Source organism: Archocentrus centrarchus, chromosome 7 (genome assembly GCF_007364275.1).
Source record: "Archocentrus centrarchus isolate MPI-CPG fArcCen1 chromosome 7, fArcCen1, whole genome shotgun sequence".
Lineage (NCBI taxonomy): Eukaryota > Metazoa > Chordata > Actinopteri > Cichliformes > Cichlidae > Archocentrus > Archocentrus centrarchus.
Window position 1 is genome coordinate 11,974,538 of NC_044352.1, and position 19,969 is coordinate 11,994,506.

The window sequence follows — 19,969 nt, forward strand, 5'->3', positions numbered from 1 at the left end:
GCATTCCCATTTAATTCTACAGCTTAATTAACACAAAAAAAGTGCCAACTCATATCTCATGGGAATCACAATTCTTTATTATCTTAAAAGAAACTAGCCTCACAGTGTCTAACTAATACACCATAACATTAAACAACCCTTTGTCTGCAAGATATGTGCTTATTTTGTAAAATAATGTTTGTCAGTACAAGATAATCTGGAACTACATAGTTTTTGCTCATTTTCCTGGCTGGTCTCTGAGAGGACAGACATGTGCCCGATGGGATATGGCCACTAGGGCGAGTACTGAAGTCAGAAAGGGCTTTCTGTCCATTAAGCACAACCAATGACCCATTTTTTACCCAAAAGTGTCTGTGTCTTCAAAAACTTCAGTAAATTCTAACAAACGTCTTACCCGGAGAATATTGTCTTGTCCACATAGTGGCTGAATAGCAAATCCTCATAATCTGCCTCTAGAGTTGCACCTTCTGGTCATTTGTCCATTTTGTAGCCCTTTGAAACTCAGGAAGTACTGGTAAACAAACTGTCTGAAGATCCCTGATCAGGTCTTGCTCTCTTAAAGTTCAGTATGCAGGCAAATAAAGGGATCCAGCTCTCAAATGATAAAAGATAAAAAGTAAAGGACGTTCCACCGTTTGTCACAGTAATAAACACTTACGTACAGTGCATACCCTGAATGCCTTACACAGATTTAATAGCTTCAGATCATTTGTAAGACCCATTATATGGAATACTGAAAATTCACTGGCAAGGATCTTTGTATATTTTATACGTAAGAAGGCCATGCTTTTAGAGATTACACAGTAACAATAAAAGGTCTACTCTAATGCTTGTGATTTATTTGTGTAATATTAACTTAACAGCTAATATTACTACTGCTTCATGAATGAGTGCAATAAAAAAAAGACAGCAAGAATGATGACAGGACATGTAGCAAAGGGATGTTTAATGTTTTCTTTGGACAATGAAATGCACATGTCCATTGTTGATGTAATACAAATAAGAGAATAAGAAATTTGACAACGCAGTGTTTTGTCAGCATTCCCAGTTCAACTTCATTTCTTTTCTGATGTCAACTAAAAATTCAAAATGGAGCAGAACAAAATGTCTGGAGTGTCATGCAAAGAACTGACCAGTAGGGGGAGAGCCAGCGTTTGCAGAAAAGAAAATAGTGAGTCAACCTACACTAACTACACTTTTGCATGAGTATGTGCTATGCCCAGTTCCACTCATACACCCTTGGCACTTGTGTTTCCATTTGAGAAAATGGAAACATGGAAACTTTCCAGTCCCATAGTCAAAGTGTCATAAGCTTACAGAGATGACGGCTAGCAAATCCGGAAAGCGGATGCAAACAAACTTTTCTGAGAATGCACACACAGGTAACTGAAGTCATGAGCAGATTAAATAATCACATTAAATAAAATCTTAATCAAATGAGACTAAAAGGTTGATGATCACTGCCGTATTGGCACAATATTAAATCCCTCGCAGCACCGTTAATTATTGTAATTACAGAAGTCAAAACATGTTTAGGCTGACCTCATTTCAGATTAAAGTGACACAAACATATCAAATGACGTAAAAAATTGGAAAAAAAAAATGTACCACAGTTCTTCTCAATAACAGGGGTGGGAGTTCTAGCTGCTAGAAAGGGGAGTGAAAGAAACATGATTTTAGGAATCAAATTAACCCCATACATCATCAAACCTTATCAAAACTTCTTTTGCCTTATAGAAGAACACCGAGTCATATGGAATATTTGGCAAAGGCTCCAAGCTTTTGGCCCAGAGACTGTATAATAAATATTCCATCCATAGTGGTTTTTACTGTTGAGCTTACGTGTTCAACCTGAGATTCACGTCATTTTAAGGTCAGTCAGTTTGTAAAAACAAAAACAAAAACATTCATCCTTCATGCTAACAAAGTCCTACTGGAAAGGTTGATTAAATAATTTAAGACTGGGTACCTACTGCATTGCTTGTTCTAATATGCTTTTATTATTGCTATGCTATTCCATTTTCTTTCCAGGAGCAAGGAAACCCCCACCCTATCGCACAGTCTGGTTGAATGGGAATGCCATATTCAAGTGGTGAATGTCTTGGTCCCCTACATCGCATGAGGATGTAGTGAAAGTCAGAATGATTAGGATAACAAAAGGTGGGCAAACTTGATCTGAGGTGAATGGAAAGTGCAGTGATCAAGTCAACATGAGTTGTAAATGCATACATTTCATACATTCCACTGTTTCTCACTGGCTAGGCGGTCATTCCTCATATCTAACTAAAAACAAACCAAATTAAGACTTTAATAATGAGTATCCACAGACTGTGTAATGTGCATTTCTGAAAAGGAGAGGAAGATAAATGGGGAGTGAATGATTGCATCAAGTGCTAATATATATCATGACAGTAAATGTACTCGATCTATAAAAAACTACCTTGGTACTGAACACTGACCTCTTTCTAACAAATAATCTGGTATACAACATTTACAAAATGAACATTGTAATAGTGTGATATTTATAATATATATGCTACTGCCTTCCTCTGGTTCTCTGCATTTTAAACCTCTGAGTACATTAACGCCATCTTATAATTCTTACACAGTAAAGCGTACACACCACACCCAATGAGTGGCAGCCAAATACAAAGAGAGAACAGGAAGACTCTGTGGACAGTGAGTACACCTGCATGTGTGTCCTGAGTGTGTGTGGATGGTCGCTCAGCTCGTAAACCAGGCAGCCGCAGCTTGCCGGTAGACTCAGCAGTGAAGGGAGTTTTAAGAGAGTAAACTTCTGGGATACCATGATTCTTCAGCTCACAAGGTACAGGATGTCCTTATCCAAGATACTTGCACATTTAAGACAGTCTTGAAATACTTTAGGAGATAATAATTATTATAATATCAATAATAACAATAATAACAACAGTATTTAACATCTGTCAAGGTTATTTTTGTCCGACAGCAGCAGGTTGATGATCTGCATTTTTCTTGATTATTTCGGTGCCCTGTGATCCCCACATATCTCCTGTGCTGCTATGAGGGGGTCGGCCTCTGTGCATCCATTATATATATTTTTGTGTCTCTCAGATTTTTATCGTGGTGTCAATGAATGTCAGAAGTGCGTCAAGATTTTCCTTGATTGGTGCTGGTTTGCTCTCAGAGGCGGGTCTGAGCCTCAGGGACGTAGATTTCGATGCTGTCAGCGCTTTCTGTAGCAGAGTTCTGTCGTACTGAAGCCGCGCGCTTTGCCGCCATCAACCTTTTTCTGGCTTCTTGCCGCTGCTTGTCTGCAGCCGAGTCCACACTCTTGTCCTTCTCTGCTGACAGCCGTGGCTTAGTCTGCTTCTTTGGCACAGATGATGGAAGCTGCTTGTTTTCATTCTGAGGAAATGATGTCAAGAGGGGAAAGGAGTGAGATATGGTGTGCCACGAGCCAAAGACACTTCCAACAGTGATGATTAAGTGCCCATTAGGTATTTAGGAGATAATTTATACACCTTAAGGCTTGAATTTACAGCTGAAATTAACACTCTTTTACTACTGATCAAGTTGCCAATTATCTGTTCTGTCCATTCAAATGTTGGAAAATTGTGCAAAATCTTTTGTTTTAATCAGCTGACCGTCCAAAGCACAATGCTATCAAATTTACAGCTATTTAGAGAAGAGAAAGATTCCCAAGAGCATTTGGCATTTTTGCTCAAAAAAATTACCAAAACAATTATGCTGATTAACTTTTGGTAGAATAACTGGTTAATTATGGCAACTCTACCTGAGGCACTATCTAAAAGTTTTAAGTTAAAAAAAAAAAAAAAAAAAAAGAAAGTCAGGCACCCAACATCACCTTCTTCTCGGGAAGCTGCCAGTTGTTGGCTTTCAGTTGGTAGAGCTCATCAAACTTCATACTGATGTCCTCTATTGAGAGTTGTAGCAGATCCCAGAACCCTGCAAGGTCCTGCGATGTTGGTCGTGGGTTGGCATTTATATTCTAGGGAAAGGAAAATGAGACAGATGAATGGATTTGGACAAATCAGAGAAAATTAGTCACATCCTTACCCACACAAACACTTCCTGGGCAGCCTGCCTTCAAGCAAATAGATGATGATAGAATACATTTGACGTCAATCAACAAGACAAGTGAACGATCATTTAAGATTGGTGTGAATTTTAAGTTTCTGCGTGAAACTTCCTTAATTAATGTAATGAAAAAACATCATGTAGGACAAATGATGGTGGTTAAAAAGATGAAAGCAAGTGGATCTGTTATAATTGGGCAACAAAAAGTAGGACAACAAATACACACACACACCCGCGCATACACACACAGGCTCAACAGGACATAATGAAGCCACTCACCAAGTTCTCATTACAGAGCCCTCTGAACTGTTCAAACTTCTGTGATATGAGGAGCTGAGCACTGCCTACTGCACTGCGGATAGTCCCCAACACTACAAAGGCAGAGAAAAACATGACAAACCTCAACAAGCAAAGAAACATTTCCAGCTAGAATAAAAAGACATTAAAAAAACAAGCTGAGTTCCAGAGTAAAGACAAGAGCCTTTCCACACTTCTGAGTTACAGCACATAAAAGGTTACAGAGCTACATCAGGACATGTGAAGGGGTGTGATGTAATGCTTCTACTAACATTTACCACTTAACATTACTTGACAGCAAATAATTCTCTCACAAGTATTTTATGAGCTCTTTTATAGTGTTGACAACAAATTACTCTTTATCCAGCCAGTTCCACCTAGTATTTGCATGTAAATGGCAATTCATAATTCAGGTCCACAGAGAGTTGGAGGAATGATCATCTGAAGGAGCTTCTACTGCTCATCTGCTTCTTGCTCATTCATATTTAAGACACTGCAGAGATTGATCTACTTAAGAGCCTGAGTGGTATTTTGGGACACGAAAAAGTGAAATGCCTCTGCAGTGGCTCCATTATAGCTAAACCAATGCTTACCCCCAGCCATCCTCTTTAATAAGCTGTAGTACTGTGAGTCAATGGCAGTAATGACTATGTCATGCTTTGTGCCAGTGTCCTTAGTGTACAGGGATGAGACCTGACCTAGTCTCCTGTCTGTGAACTTCACTAACAGCCACAGCAACTCAATTCTTCTTGGCAATTAATTGATAGGACATTTATTCTACTTTTATACTACTGTATTCCTCTTTTTATGGCAATCTAACATCTGATGTTGAAGGATACTCTTGAAACCAACCTAACATGCTTAGTTTTTTAAAATAATTTCATTTAAGTTTTTCAATGTTCTGGTTCTGAAGACCTCTAAATCTACATCAAAATAGAGTTATCATAGCAACAGGACCCCTTTTACACTCAGTCACTTCCTGCAATTTGAGCAAATGGATAACTGTCAAAAGACCTGAGAGTAAATGCATTCAAGAAGCATTCAAGATGGCCTGAAACCTGATCCAACTTCACTGGTTGAGGCATTCAAGTCTAATGTTAAGGGTACTAATTCGAGGTGTAAACACAGTATTTCCTTACACATATACTGAAATTCATCCCACATGCTGCAGCATTTATCTGACCCTTGATCTGCTTTACTCTTGAATGACAAAGATACTGCTGATCTGCATGGATGAGTGAGAGAGAGTAAGAGTGACAGAAGTGATAAAACCAGTCTGGAAGAGGTCCAACCCTGATTTGCATGTTGCCTGGGAAAACTAAGACAGATCACAAAGTGATTTGTGATATGGCCAACAGACAGGCATGCAGCATATGTGGCAAAGGGCAAATGGAAATATTTTATATCTTATTTGAATACAGGACACATGCCAAAAGTAAAATGGAGTCTATGTAAATGTGATGATAACTACCTTCTACATTTCTGTCACTTACCCTCCTCTGAGAGCTTATTGTCTTTGGTCTCCTGCTCCATCTGCTGACACCAGCCCTCCATGCGGCCTGTTTCAGCCTGCAATAGCTTCAGAAACCAGTTGCCGTCTCTGAGACATGCTGGTGTGCTGGGCTGAACAGCATCTCCCTGGCTGCTGCAGTTTCCGGACTCGAGGCTAGGATCTGGTGGTGGCAGCGAGGAGGGGTCTAAAGCTGGGTCGAGAGTCTCTGGGGGTGAGGTGGATATCCTGGATGCTGCTGAGGTGTGTTTAAGTGGCTGCTGCTCCATGGCTTTGTCCTGTCCGTTCGGTGCAGTGGCATTCACTGTCTGACTGTTGGTGCAGTTGGCCGTGTTGTTTTCTGTGGGTGCGGCATCCTTGGGCTCCTGAGGCTCAGTCTCTGTATTTTGTCTGGAGGCCATGCTGCTGTCCCGGCTGAGACTGCAGACACATGCATAAATATCAGCTTCTTTAGGCTTGAACAAATAAGACAATTAAGTGATGGGGCAAACATGTTCCACAGTAACAGTTCTAGGTCAGTGCGTTTGACTGACAGGACTGTGGTAGCTGATGGTACATTATCATCCACTGCAAAGACTCAGAAAAGACAGTACTGAGGATGTGACAGCAGAGATATTAGCAACAAATCAGGTATACAGCATGAAAGCTTATCAGACAACTGGCTTCACAGATAATGAGCAGGAGAAAAAGGAGTGGGCTGTCAAACAAATGTGATTAAGGGAAATTACAGTGTTCTGCAAAAGTTTAAATGGCCACTTTCTCACCATGTTCAGCTCACTACAGTCAAAACAAGAGTAAAAATCCATCAATCAGAGCGTTGCCCTGCTGCCAGGCTGACTGCTGAATGACCTTAGCCACTCACTGCTGTACAGGCTGCAGATGCACCAGTAACAGAGATGAAATAATGAGACTGTAAGTGCATGTAGTTAGGGAGGGAAAAGTAGAAGAGCTACAGCACATTCAGTCTAGAAAGGCCTGACAGTAGAGTTAAAAAAAACAACATACCACCACAAGAAAATTATGGTGTTATGGCCCTTGACACAACTACAGTATAAATGCCAGAACACAAAACAGCCTATTTAATACTGTGCAGGCCCCTCATCTTGTTCTGCTAAAAGAGGTCTGACCCATCTGGGCATAGAAACTGGACCTCTGCAGGTCTGCAGGAAGCTAATAGATGAAACTCAAACCATGTCACAGATCAAGCCTTAGTATACTTTAATATAATGAAGCCATTACTGACAATTTTAAAAGATGTACAGTTTAACATCCATTCCCAACAAAATGATCTATTTTCTTATGAAATAATTGTGTTTTACAATAAGCCTGCAAACACTGCAACATGAGTGTACTTACGGCCTGCCGTTTTCAACTTGAACTCCAATTGACTGAAATTTAAGAGGTGTAGCCAGTAGTAGGGGTTCCTCTCTTGGAACCGACAGAAGACAATCCACCTGAAAATTAATGAACAAGAGAATGTATCTTCAAATGCAACACTTCTGTCTGATTATATCTCCAGGAGGAAGGGGAAGGGGACTTACTTGAATTCCAATAGAGGACAGTTTCCTCTTGGGTGCAGTCGGGGGCTGCTCTAGGGTGATGCCAGTGCTCAGGGTGTCATTTTGGGACTGAGTAGACGTAGAAGTGGTACTTGTAGCAACAGTAGTGGTTGTGGTGGTGGTGGGCGGGAGGTCACGAGGGGCTGGAACAGGAGGTATGGAGCCTGTAGCAGGTGTGGGGGCTGCAACAGGGACAGGCGCTGGTGGAGGCTGGGTCCCCTTAGCCAGGCTTCCCGTGCGTATGCTACAGAGGCTGTCGGAGGAGTTGCTGCGTCCTGACTGGCTGTTGACCTCACTGCCACGGTCCTGCTGGTCAAGATATGTGTCTTGGGCTGACTCGGTGCTGCTCTGCAATGTCACTGAGATGAGGGGCTTGGAGGTCGTACGGGGAGGGACTGGAGGAGGAGCCTTCCTATTGCCAACTGCTGACAAAAAGGGGTGCAAAAAGGAAGAAGAAAAAAGAAAAAACAGAGGGCTTAGAATGAGAAACCTGCCCTTTGTCACATAAGACTACAGCAGCAAAGCAAGACTAAGCCAGCCTTAAGCCAGCTGGAACCTACCAAATGCCAAAACATAAAACTATTAACATGGCCTATCTGAAAAACAAACCTGTACTTTGCCCTTATTGCTGCCTTGATTGGGCTGTACTGAAAGCTACCTCTGTGCTTGCAGTAATGTATTTCTGTTGGTGGTTGTGCTCCACTGACGTCAGTCTGTCTCTGGAGATCTTCCTTTACATGCCACACCTTCACAGGCCTTTTGCTCTGGGGACTGTGAGGCAGACAACTCTGCCTTCTCTGCTAATGGCACTATTCAACCCAACAGTTCCAGATCTTATGGATCCACAGGAACTGGAGGTAGCAGCCCTTTAATTAGCTTTCCCGCTTGTTATCACTACATTCAAAGTAAAGATTAGTCAAATACATAAAGCGATCCTGTTTTTTTTCTCAGACATTTTTTTCCACTCATGCATGACATGTTTCAGTAGACGTATAAATGGGTGGAAAGGAAGCAGGAAAAGAACTGAAAACTTGACTGGTGATCTGTGTGTCTGATGGGTTTTTTTCCTTCTCCAGAACATAACAAAAAGAGATCAAACAACTCAGTTTTACTCCCCTCCTTCACTCACTCTGTTCGTTCAAGTCCCAGTTGCAATACTATTATTTTTTCATAATGTGCATGTAATTGTCATCCTAAAATATTTTCACTATGTTTATTTTTCCTCCCCCCACTGCAGGAACTTTGGGCAAGCACAAATTTGTGCCAAGTCCACAGTAACATGGATGCACTGGACTTAAAGCTACGCCGTAGGTGTATCATAACTGCAAACCCTTCCAATGCTGTAACTTAGGTCATAAACTGATGTGCATGTCCCCTGAAATGTAACTATGCTACACAAACATAGCCCACAAACACTGTGATTGGCACAGTCACTACAGTCATTTCCTCCTACATTTCTGGCTACTAGTTCTTATTTTTTCAAATCAAATGGAAGTGAATGGATAAACTAGAAGACAAAGCTCCACTGCCAACTTGAGTTTAACTACTGGAAACATCATCTACTACTTGCGCAGGCTACGACATAACTGCAGTGACAATTCCAAATGTGCAAAACAATGATAAACAAAAAGAGAAATGCATATATAACTATAGAGCTATAAGACTGAACATTTGTTGGCTAGCCTATATTTTACCTTTTTGATTATATCTGAGAGAAGACTACTGACAAAATGTCATATTGAAAGGACAGTTATTTTAAAGCACATATCCCAAAATAGGTAAAATGAAAAGACCCCAACAAATAGAACTGATTATCTTCAAATAATGCTGACAGATGACAATCCCAAACTCACACAATGATGGATTGAACCTTTTACTTTTTCCATTCTACAAAATCAAATTCAATGCTCATTAACAATTACTACAAGTAATTTAATTTTTGTTTGTATTTCGCAGAGCCACCAAAGACAGACTTATTTATAAAGTTTCAGAAACACATGAACCATGGGCTCACAAATTCTTTCAAGGGAAACTGAAATGAGGCTTGAAAGTGGATTACCACTGAGCTAAGACAATCTGACTCAGGGTGAAGGAATGGGAACGGTGCCTCTTTTTCTGTCATCAGTCTGACTGCAGGGTTGCGGTGGATGATACAGAAGGAAATACAATACAAAAAAACATGAGAAACCAGGAAAAACCACAGGCTTTCTACAAGAAATAAGGGCAAAGGGATGCTATTTAAACAGCATGATAATTGGTAACATATGACTGAAAGCGTTCCAAAATACACAGTAGCGAATGCGTATGCCCACATACAGCGTTTACTGACATACATGATGGATGAAATATTTCTTTAAAATTAGCTGACCAAGTAAATTTAAGCTCAGTACTTTGAATACTTGAATACACCACTTTCAATAATGAAAATGCAGTATTCATTCTACCCGGTAGTGGTTTCAATTTAAATAGCAACCTAACACCCTGTAATTCTGAGGGCGCTGCACTCCCATCATCAGCCTGTGACTCACAGAACCAGTAAAGCCCTTATTAAATCCCACAAACATACACAAACATGTCTGTGGATTGGAATCCACCCTATGTGTCGCTCATGCAGCCCTGGCCTGGGGTGACAATCTCTCAGATGACATGCCTTCCATGAGCAAAACAGAACATTTATTATTCCCGAAGAAAGACACATATTGTAGTACTCATAGCTCAGATGAATGAAATTCCCAAAGTTAATTGTATCCTACTACATTTAGAGTTACAGCACATGCCTCAGTTGCATTTGCTGGGTGACTGCACTGGGTCTTACCCACACACAGCAATATAGTTGATCACAAGCCAAATATCTGTCAACACTTAACCACATATGCAATTTTCAGTCAGCTCAACAATAGCCCAATTTATGAGAAACAACATCAACAAATAGGTTAATGGGCCTTTATGAACAGTGAGTCACAGTGAAGTGGGCTGATTGCAGATTATTTGCACCTCTGGCAAAGAGCATAATCTGTTTTGCTATCCTTTGGCAATATGGGATATGATGGCTGGTTCCATGCTACATGCTAGGGGGGTAGTGCTAATAAGTGATTAGGAGATCATGGAGGAGCTTCGCAGTGCCTGAAACACTGGGTCAGGATCAGCTGATAGCATGATGAGTGCTTTACCTTTACTTGCAGAGTTTCAGCCTGAAGCCCTCCAGGTCTAAAATGTCCTACTTTTCCCATTAGCCATTTTACACATATAAAGAAATAAGCTAGAATAAGTGCGTAGAAGTATAAAGAAGCGTCAAGTAAATGTCACAACTTAATACCCTTTTACCACTTCAATTAATATCTATCCTCCTCAGGTCACTAATTACAGTAGCTTATAAAAGATAATGGTTGTATGTAAGCTACCAATATTATAGCCTATGTTACTTTTCCTTCATACTGGAAGTGGGACATAAACTCCTAAATGGCCTCCTAAATATTTATACAGGCACTTCTGTGAAAAAAGTAAGCATGAAGCTCTGCGTGGCCAAAAGCAATGCTATGAGAGCAGCGACAGGGAACCAAAACAACAAAACCGCTGGCTGGATGGCTAAACAATGAGTTGAAACTCATTAGCTCCATAAAAACTATGGGAGCTGCACATTTTGGTTACATTTTTCTACAGATTTATGCACGTATGTAATGTTGTTTTTCAATTTTTATTGGATATATTATTATTATAGTAGTATTATATTAGTATTATAGTAAAGCTATTTTTTTAATTAAGAGTATTTTCACTGTACTCCCTTTTAAGAGCTTAAAGGTCAAACATTTCATTTAATCTTTTACCTTTTTATATTTTCCATTCTTAGTCCAGCTATTAAAGGGGTTATAGTCTGCTAAGCTAACAGAACTTAGAAAGCCTATTGCCACATTGAAAGGTTATATGGACAGCAGCAGTCTTCAAATCACTTATCTGAAGGGCTTTCTCTTACTCAGCAAACAATTTAGTCAATTCCAGTGCTGTCAACACCACTATGATCATTAAACAATACTTAGATTGCTTATGACAGTTAAGTGATCTCTGACCCATAATATGCTCTTGCTCCATCAGCAGGTCTGTCTGAGTGCTATCAGATGACCACTAATGGGTCCTGAACACCAGCTTGCCATTAGCACTGTATATGTTTGTTGTTGTCTTTTTTTTTGCTTCCTTTTTTTCAATTTAACACAACTGGCATTCTGGTTTGGGACTTAAGTTTTGATCACAGCTGATCTCATTTTGAGTTCTGATTTACAGTCTGGTGTGTTAATTAGTCTGCTGCAGAGTGCGCTTCAAAAAAAGACAGTGTGGTTTAAAACTAGTTTCTACTGAAGAACCACATTAAATGTACACAAAAGCAAAGCACACACCAAGTCTCACAAACAGTAATGTAGCTTACTGTGGATAAACCTTTGTGAAAATCGGGACATGAGCCAAGTATCATGAAAAGAGGTGGAAGCTCTGTCCAAGATTAGCCAGTCTTACTGTAAGGTAGACTAACAGACTGTGGGAGTCACAGACTAAAAGATTAGACCAGGACGCATGCTGAGCATAACTTCTTACAAAAAACACTGCACGCACACACACAGGGAACCACTCAGCTATTTAAATATCAATTAATTCAAATAAAATAACTAGCAATTAAATTAACTACAATATTTTGCACCTGATTGGCACCAATTACATGTAAGCTGGAAATTAGTTTGAATTTTATAATATATTTGAATTAGCCATGGGATATCTGCTGGAACTATAGATATATTTGCATGAGGGATTCTGCATCAAAAGGATCTTAGACGTCACAACAGAAGAGGGGATTTGAGTACGAGCATGTCTTGGATTAAACCTGTTATTGTTTGAGGTCCTCTTTGGGGGAGTTTTTTTAGTTAAATGTTACCATACCAGGACAATAAAGACATTTTAAATGTTATTTAAAAGAAAAAGTTAAAAGAAAGTTCTTAGATTTTTAAGGTCACAGCAGATTACTGTAACCCTAATGAAAACCAATACTTGGAGTACAGCGTCACTAACAGTAGACCTTTTCCTACACACTAGAGCTGAATACAGCCAACTGTAAGGTTTTCATTCAAATTGGAGTTTTTGTACATATTAAAATAACCAGGTGATTTTCACTTCAGTGTTGCTGGTTAATAGAGCTCCATTATGTGATAAAATATAAATTTCGTTACTACAGTTTGAAGAATCAGATATGGATTACATGTTGCTTTTCAACAGGCAACAGGCTTAAAGGTGTGAGTGAAGAGTAAATCACTGGGTAGGGCAGGCAGACTTCATGGGAGAAAGCTACCTGTTGAGAAAGAAAGGCAGCCAGCCATTTAACAGACAATGCTGACATACTGATAGGAAAAACAGAGACCAACAGACAATGCCAAACCAAAAATACAGCTATGGGTTCATTAACACTGTAGTTACTTGTTCATCATTATTTTGTCTACTATTATAAGATTATAATGTTCCACAAAGTTGCTTACATAAAGAGAAACAGACAAAAACTTGTCAAACTTTCCCACTACTGGAGATGTAGCTTATGCATCACTTTCCACTGAATTGTCTAACATCTTTTAAGACCATCTGTGGTTCTACATCTGACCTGTTGGAGTATGTCAACAGTCTGAGGCTAATCAGCTAAGGTAAAGACACATGACAAGTCTATGAGATTAGATCTTTCACAACAGCACATTTTTACAGCTGAGTCTTTAAAAAAAAAAATACAAAAATAGATTTTTTTCTCTAAAGCTCAGCTTAAAGATATAAACAGAAAAACATACATGATTGCCAGATGTCAGAACGCATACGACATGTTTGATGTATGGAATGTATTTACAAAGTATATAGTCAAAGTAACAGTCAATAAGCTGTAAGTAAATGTATGAAAGGCCAACAATACCCTCAGTTTGACTGCATTATCATACTAAAAAATTCAAGTAGTGAATACCAAGTTTCTTATCACATAAACAGAGAGACCTGCAAATATTCACAACTTCTGGAGCATGTCATTTTATTATTATTAAACCAAAACGGTATAATGATTATTTATTGGCACTGATCACTTCAACATTTAACAGACTACTCATGGAGGCTCTGAAAGCTATCAAAACCCAAGCATACAATTAAAATTTGTCCTAGTCTAATACACAAAATGTGTCTATCAATATACAAAACACAATATATTGTTAAATCAAACATATTTTTCAGTAGCTGGCACTTTCAGGCTGAATAAAAGCATTTCAACCAGTGTGAAAGCAGTCCTCAAATGAGTGCATGCCATTACAGCAGGAAATGAACTGGTCTTTACTGTACTGCCCGACTGTGTTAACAAATAACCTCACACTCATCATTTGCAAGCTTGTCTGCTGCTGATCTTACCGTGAAGCTACACTTGCTTCCATTCACTCAGGAGATTACCTCATCAATGAGTGTGAGAGGAAGTGTGTGTAATACTGTGTGGACGATGACTCACTGTCTGTCCGTGAAACACAGGGACACACCAAGTCTTGGTTAATGGAGTTCTGCATACAACGAACACACCTTGTTTCTACAATGAAGCTTCAAAGCCACTGAATTTGATGACACCCAGCCACCTGTTAAGCAGCATCTAACCTTTTAAAGTTTCTAACTTTACAATGGTGCAGTCAATTTAAACAATAAGTTATTGTTACCATTTCGCTTTAATGTTTCAGCGCTTTGTGTGCCCATCCTTAAGCACTACAGAGTGCAGGAAGCTGATAAATTATTGAGTGTGTCCTCAGGTCTTGAATAGAGATGGCACTGTGGACCAAATATAGACACTGTGCCAGGTGAGGTATGAATCATTTCAAAAGTTGGATTGTCCTGACAGTAACTTGGTCCATTGAGACAGAGCACATGACATCTAGAAAAGAAATATACCACTACAGCTGGAGTCGACTTAAACCGAGTTTCTGTCAACAAAAAACACTTTGAGCTTTAGAGCCTTGGTCACAAAAGCTGCTGTACAAAGTCACCGTTGGTTCTCACCTAAGCGTAAGAATTGTGTAGTAGATTAATAGGTTTTGTAGATGTGGGTTCAGACAAACGTGATTCATAGCACACATCACTGTCACATGCCTGGGATAAGAGACAGCCGTTTCTTCATCTAACAGCTAATGTTAATCCAAAAGACCACCGGGGAGATAAATTAAATACCCAATCAGCTCAATTTAAAGCACACTGATCCGCTGAGCCTCTTCATCGTTTTAATTAATGATCTGTGGCAGTGAATTGCGACCTATAAGCACCTCTAATGAAAACGGTTTTTTTTTTGGCAATATAAGATTGCTCACCTACATACCGCATTAGCCACTATTAGCTAGCAGACGGGCTGGTTAGACAAACTAAGACCAGCACCGGGATTTCTATAACGGGCTGGTGATGGTACAGCTACCGTTAGCCTTTGCTACTAGCCAGTCCAGGGCTTGCCGCGGCATGCTATCGCACAGGGTATTTAACGTTGAGAAATTCTACCCCGAGGCACAGTGTAGTTGATATGAGCGGGGGAACAAAGAGATGGCTTTTAACTTTAACAACAAGCAGCCACACTGCTGTCTCCCCACCTCGTTCAAACAGCTCTTATTAGGGTTTCATCCTCTTTCTTCATCCAAGTTAGCTAGCTAGTTAACCTACCACACCATTAGCTCGCGTTAGCGTACAGGTGCTAGCGTAGCAACAGCAGCTGACAATCCAAACAGTAACGCTCAGCCGGGAAAAAAGCGACAAAGACCTTACTGTTTAGTGGTGTACTCGGAAAATCCTTATTTTCTGTTCATTCATGAATGGCGGACGAGTAGCAGACGGGTGTAGCGCCTGGGAGATACAAAACGACGCTGTGAAGAAAAGATTTGTAGTACACGCCCTTGACGACGAGGATTGGAGTCCACGTTTTCTCCGTAACCGATTTCCCCAAACGATTGGACAGAGGTGCACCTCGAATTAATCAAACACGAAGGTGATTGGTTTATGTCTCGGCATTACGTTGTTTATGATTATGTTCACGGTAGGTGCGCTTCAGTTCGTCTGCGGCGCCGCGGGAACGGACTTAAGTCTAGACATAAAAAAATAACCACAAATCCAGTGTGTGATGATCTATTGTTACCCCAACAATAGAGTGAATTGGGCTATTTCCGCCTATGGTTTTTATATCATTGTAACCAAGACAATTTTAATTGAAACAGAAATCCCGGCCCTGTATAAAATCAGACAGAATAATATTCTTTGTAAATTTGATATATGATGTGCCAATAAAGACTATTATATAGTCTTATGTCCCTATTATAATCATGTTATTTGCTGTGATTTTAATGAAAAAACTTTGCAAGAAACCAGAAAAATAACATCAAACAATCTTTGAGGCATGAGTCCAATATAAATATAGGGTTTTCATATATAAGATTTTAATACAATTAGGCATATGAAGCACGTGAATTCCCAGTGTGAAGTTATGATATGGATACCTTAGACAGAAAACATGCCTAAATTGCTGGGTGATATGTAGAGCTCGACCAACATGATCGGCTGACTTTTTACAGATATATCTTATCACTATACAGTGCTGTGAAAAAGTATTTGCCCACATCCTGATCCCCCCCCCCTCTTGCATATTTGTCATATTTGCATGCTTCAGCTCAAATGCATTTTACTATTAGATAATGATTTTTTTTTTAAAAAGATAAGTAAATACAAAAAGCAGTTTTTAAATTTATTAAGAGAAAAAGATATCCAAACCTACCTGGCCCTGTGTGAAAAAGTAATTGACCCCTAAACCTAACAACTGGTTGTGCAAAGTATTTACCACAACTAGTAATGAATCTTTGATATCACTGGGGAGGAATTTTGGCCAACTCTTCTTTAGAGAATTGTTTTAATTCAGCAACATTGGAGGGTTTTTGAGCATGAAGGGACTGCTTAAGGTCCAAGCTTAAAAACCTTCATTTTGTTTTGAGTCATTCAGAGTTGGACTTGCTGGTGTGTTTCGGATCATTGTCCTGCTGCATAACCCAAATGCGCTTGAGCTTCAGGACACAAACTGACTGTCAGTTTGTGTTGTGGTAGAGAGCAGAATTCATAGTTCCATCAATGGTTACAGCAAGTCATCCATGTCCTGAAGCAGCAAAGCAGCCCCAGACCATCACACTACCGCCACCATGTTACAATGTTGGTATGAGGTTCTTTTTATGAAATGCTGTGTTAGTTTTATGCCAGATGTAATGGGACTTAAATCTTCCAAAAAGTTAAACTTTTGTCTCGTCAGTCCACAGGTTATTTTCCCAAAAGTCTTGGGGATCATCAAGATATTTTTTGGCAAATTTGAGTTGAGCCTTTGTGTTCTTTTTGGTCAGCAGGGGTTGTTCACCTTGGAACTTTCCCATGGATGCCAATTTTGCCCAGTCTCTTTCTTATTGTTGAATCATGAACATCCAAACTCATAAAGACCTTAGCAATTTAGAAGAAAAATAATAACCCCACATTACAACTCTGGCACTTTTCACAGTAACTCAGTGAGGCCTGCAGTTCTTTAGATGTTGTTCTCGGTTCTTTTGTGACCTCCTGGATGAATCATTGATGCACACTTGGAGTAATTTTGGTAGGCCGACTACTCCTGGGAAGGTTCACACTGTTCCAGGTTTTCTCCATTTGTGGATAATGGCTCTTACCCTGGTTCACTGGAGTCCCAAAGCCTCCTAAATGGTTTTGTAACCCTTTCCAGACTGACAGATGTCATTGTCTTAGTTTCTCATCTGTTCATCAGTTTCTTTAGATTGTGGCATGATGTGTTGCTTTTCGAGCTCTTTTAGCCTACTTCAGTTTGCCAGACAGGATCTATTTAAGTGATTTTTTTGATTGAAGAGGTCTGGCAGCAATAAGGCCTGAGTGTGGCTAGTGAAACTGAACTCAGCTTTCCATCAAAAAGCACATAGGGTCCGATATGTCTGGATAGCTTTTTTCCCTTATCCGCTTATCCTGTTCAGGATCGGAAGGTCTGAAACATATAAGTGTGACAAATATGCAAAAAAAAAAAAAAAAAAAAGCAAGCAAATACTTTTTCACGACGCTGTATGTGTTTAACAATTTGTACTGAGATTAAAACTTTTTCTTTACAGACCATAAAGAAGAAAAAAAAAAAAGATGCTCGGGGTTATTTAGAAAAGGATGTCACATAGTTGAACTTCGTTGTTTAAGATACTCAGCACTGTCTGTGGTACATGAAGCAGAGTAGCTAGCTGAGCACTAATTTAGAAATACATTGCTGGATAGTTAATAAACACAGACCCCAACATTTTCCTAGTCCCATATAACTCTTTCATACTGTATGTATATGTACAGAGGCAAAAACCCCCCAAAAAAACACTCCAAAATAACAAAACAAGCTAATGTCAGAATTTTTAGTACCTAAAAAATTTGCTTCAGCATTGACCCAACAAAAATCTATGTGCCTCCATGGTGTAGTAGTTTGCATTACATCTGCATTACATATGAAAGATCCTAGTATTGAGACTGGGAGGGGACACAAACCCAGCCCTAAGAGTATTCTAGAGTACCGCTCATGCTGGCCCCAAACCCTGATAGAGATAGGATAGGAAGGTTGCATCAGGGAGGGTGTAAAAAACCTTGCCAAATCAAACATGCAGATCCATCCTCTGTGGTGACCCCTTAGGTAATAGCTAGGAGTACCTCTAATTGACCCATGTAAATCCAGAATTTATGATTTAACATAAATTCTGGATTTATGTTAAATCCAGAATTTACCATAAATTTATGATTTAACATCAAACTCATATAGAGCTTTTAGCATTTTAGAAGAAAAACAATAACCCCACATTACAACTCTGACACTTTTAAGCTACAGGGCAATTTGTTCAATAATGATAATAATAACACACACATACACAACATAACAGATTCAAAGCTTAATTTGCCACATGAATTCACTACAGGCACAGTAGATGCTTTTAAGAGATGTTCAAATGATTTCTTCTTCACTGCAACACTGCTTGAACTGGATTGTAAGCAAAAAAAAAAAATTCTTGGATAAGTTATTAATAACTCCCATTTATTTAAACTGAAAGCATATAAGCAAAATTATGTTTTCTTTTTTAGCTTCAAACATTTGTGTGACCTCACACAGCATCTCTAATGTTCAACCTGTCAGCCTGGCAGAGTCATTATTACACACATTTCCCTGAAAACATAACAAGGATGTTACACATAAATGTAATAAACCAATGAAAAAATACACAGAAAAATGGCGTGGAGCAAAATTTGAGTTGAGCTTTCCATCTAACAATGATTATGTGAAAAGTGTGGCACTTCTTTCATTCATTCACTTTCTTAGAGACTCAGAAGACAGCAACTTGCAGTATTCAGCCGACTGAATATGCTGTGAACTTTTATTGTTAAAACCTGAGCACCATATAACCAAAAGCCCATATTCTGATTGACATGTATTCATCTACTGCAATAAAACAAGAGGAAGTTGCTACTTAGATCTTTAAAAGGATGTGCCTTCCCTGTATATTAGTCTGTGTTGCCAAACCAAAGTCAATTAAGTTTAATATTTAAGACCCATAGATAAAAGGTAACATCCACTGAGAGCTTTATTACAACTCAGATAAACCTTATTTTAAATTAAACCAGACAAAAATGGATGAGATTAGTTGACTTTTTCAAGAAGCTCTGCATATGTGCAACCTTTTTACCTTAAGTTTTTAACAATGGAACGTAACCTACTGGTTTCTTCCTGTGAACAAGGAGTTCTTCCTTCCCACCATTGGCAATTGCTTTCTCATAGGGGATCATCTGATTGTTGTGGTTTTCTCTCTAATAGTGTAGGATCTTTACCTTACAGTTCAAAGTGCCTTGAGGTCACTGTTTTTATGAATTGGCGCAATATAAATAAAGTCAAATTGAACTGAATGTCTGGAATGTAGTTTCAAATTTCTGCTCCCTTTCAACTAAATCCTTTTGCAGTCACTAAGACCATCTTCCTCTCGCTGGTACTCACTGGTGTTGGAGCTGTAGCTATAGCCTGGAGTGGTGGGTGGTGGTGACTCTGAATCCACAGAAGCTGTATCTTCATCCTGGGAACAGCCCGCTTGGATGGCCCGAAGGTAGCTATGGCTGCGCGACCGGAAGCACGTAGGCGCAGGCAGATCCAGAGCCTCCACGGCCTGCGATTCCCCCTCACAATATGGTACAGAGTGCCCACAACCCTGTCCACATACCTGAAAGAACGTGTGCAGACTCACACGCTAAGGGCAGAGGGCAGACTGATAAACATGCATTTAACAGACCTATGGTTATGATGGAAAAATTCTCAGATATAAAATCTTATTAAAGTAAAACAGAAGCATCAACAGCATATGAAGCCAAAATATAAGCAGTAAAATTGTCCCTGTGGCTGTGTGAGGAGTTTCTTATTACTGCTTTATACATTCAAATAGTTTGGTTTTCAAACTAGGGTTTGGGTGTC

The 19,969-nt window shown here is 39.5% G+C and overlaps 1 protein-coding gene across 1 annotated transcript in view; it reads right to left on the bottom strand.

The window, feature by feature from the left end:
- Positions 1–929: 929 nt before the first annotated feature.
- Positions 930–19,969, bottom strand: part of dlgap4a (discs, large (Drosophila) homolog-associated protein 4a) — a 101,853-nt gene continuing 82,813 nt past the window's right edge. The window contains exons 6-12 of the mRNA XM_030733495.1: positions 19,502–19,748; positions 7,429–7,871; positions 7,244–7,341; positions 5,871–6,307; positions 4,360–4,451; positions 3,848–3,991; positions 930–3,387 (exon numbers count right to left, since the gene is read on the bottom strand). Coding sequence (XP_030589355.1) covers positions 3,163–3,387; positions 3,848–3,991; positions 4,360–4,451; positions 5,871–6,307; positions 7,244–7,341; positions 7,429–7,871; positions 19,502–19,748 — 1,686 coding nt within the window. The 3' untranslated portion in view covers positions 930–3,162. The remainder of the gene's footprint in view (positions 3,388–3,847; positions 3,992–4,359; positions 4,452–5,870; positions 6,308–7,243; positions 7,342–7,428; positions 7,872–19,501; positions 19,749–19,969) is intronic.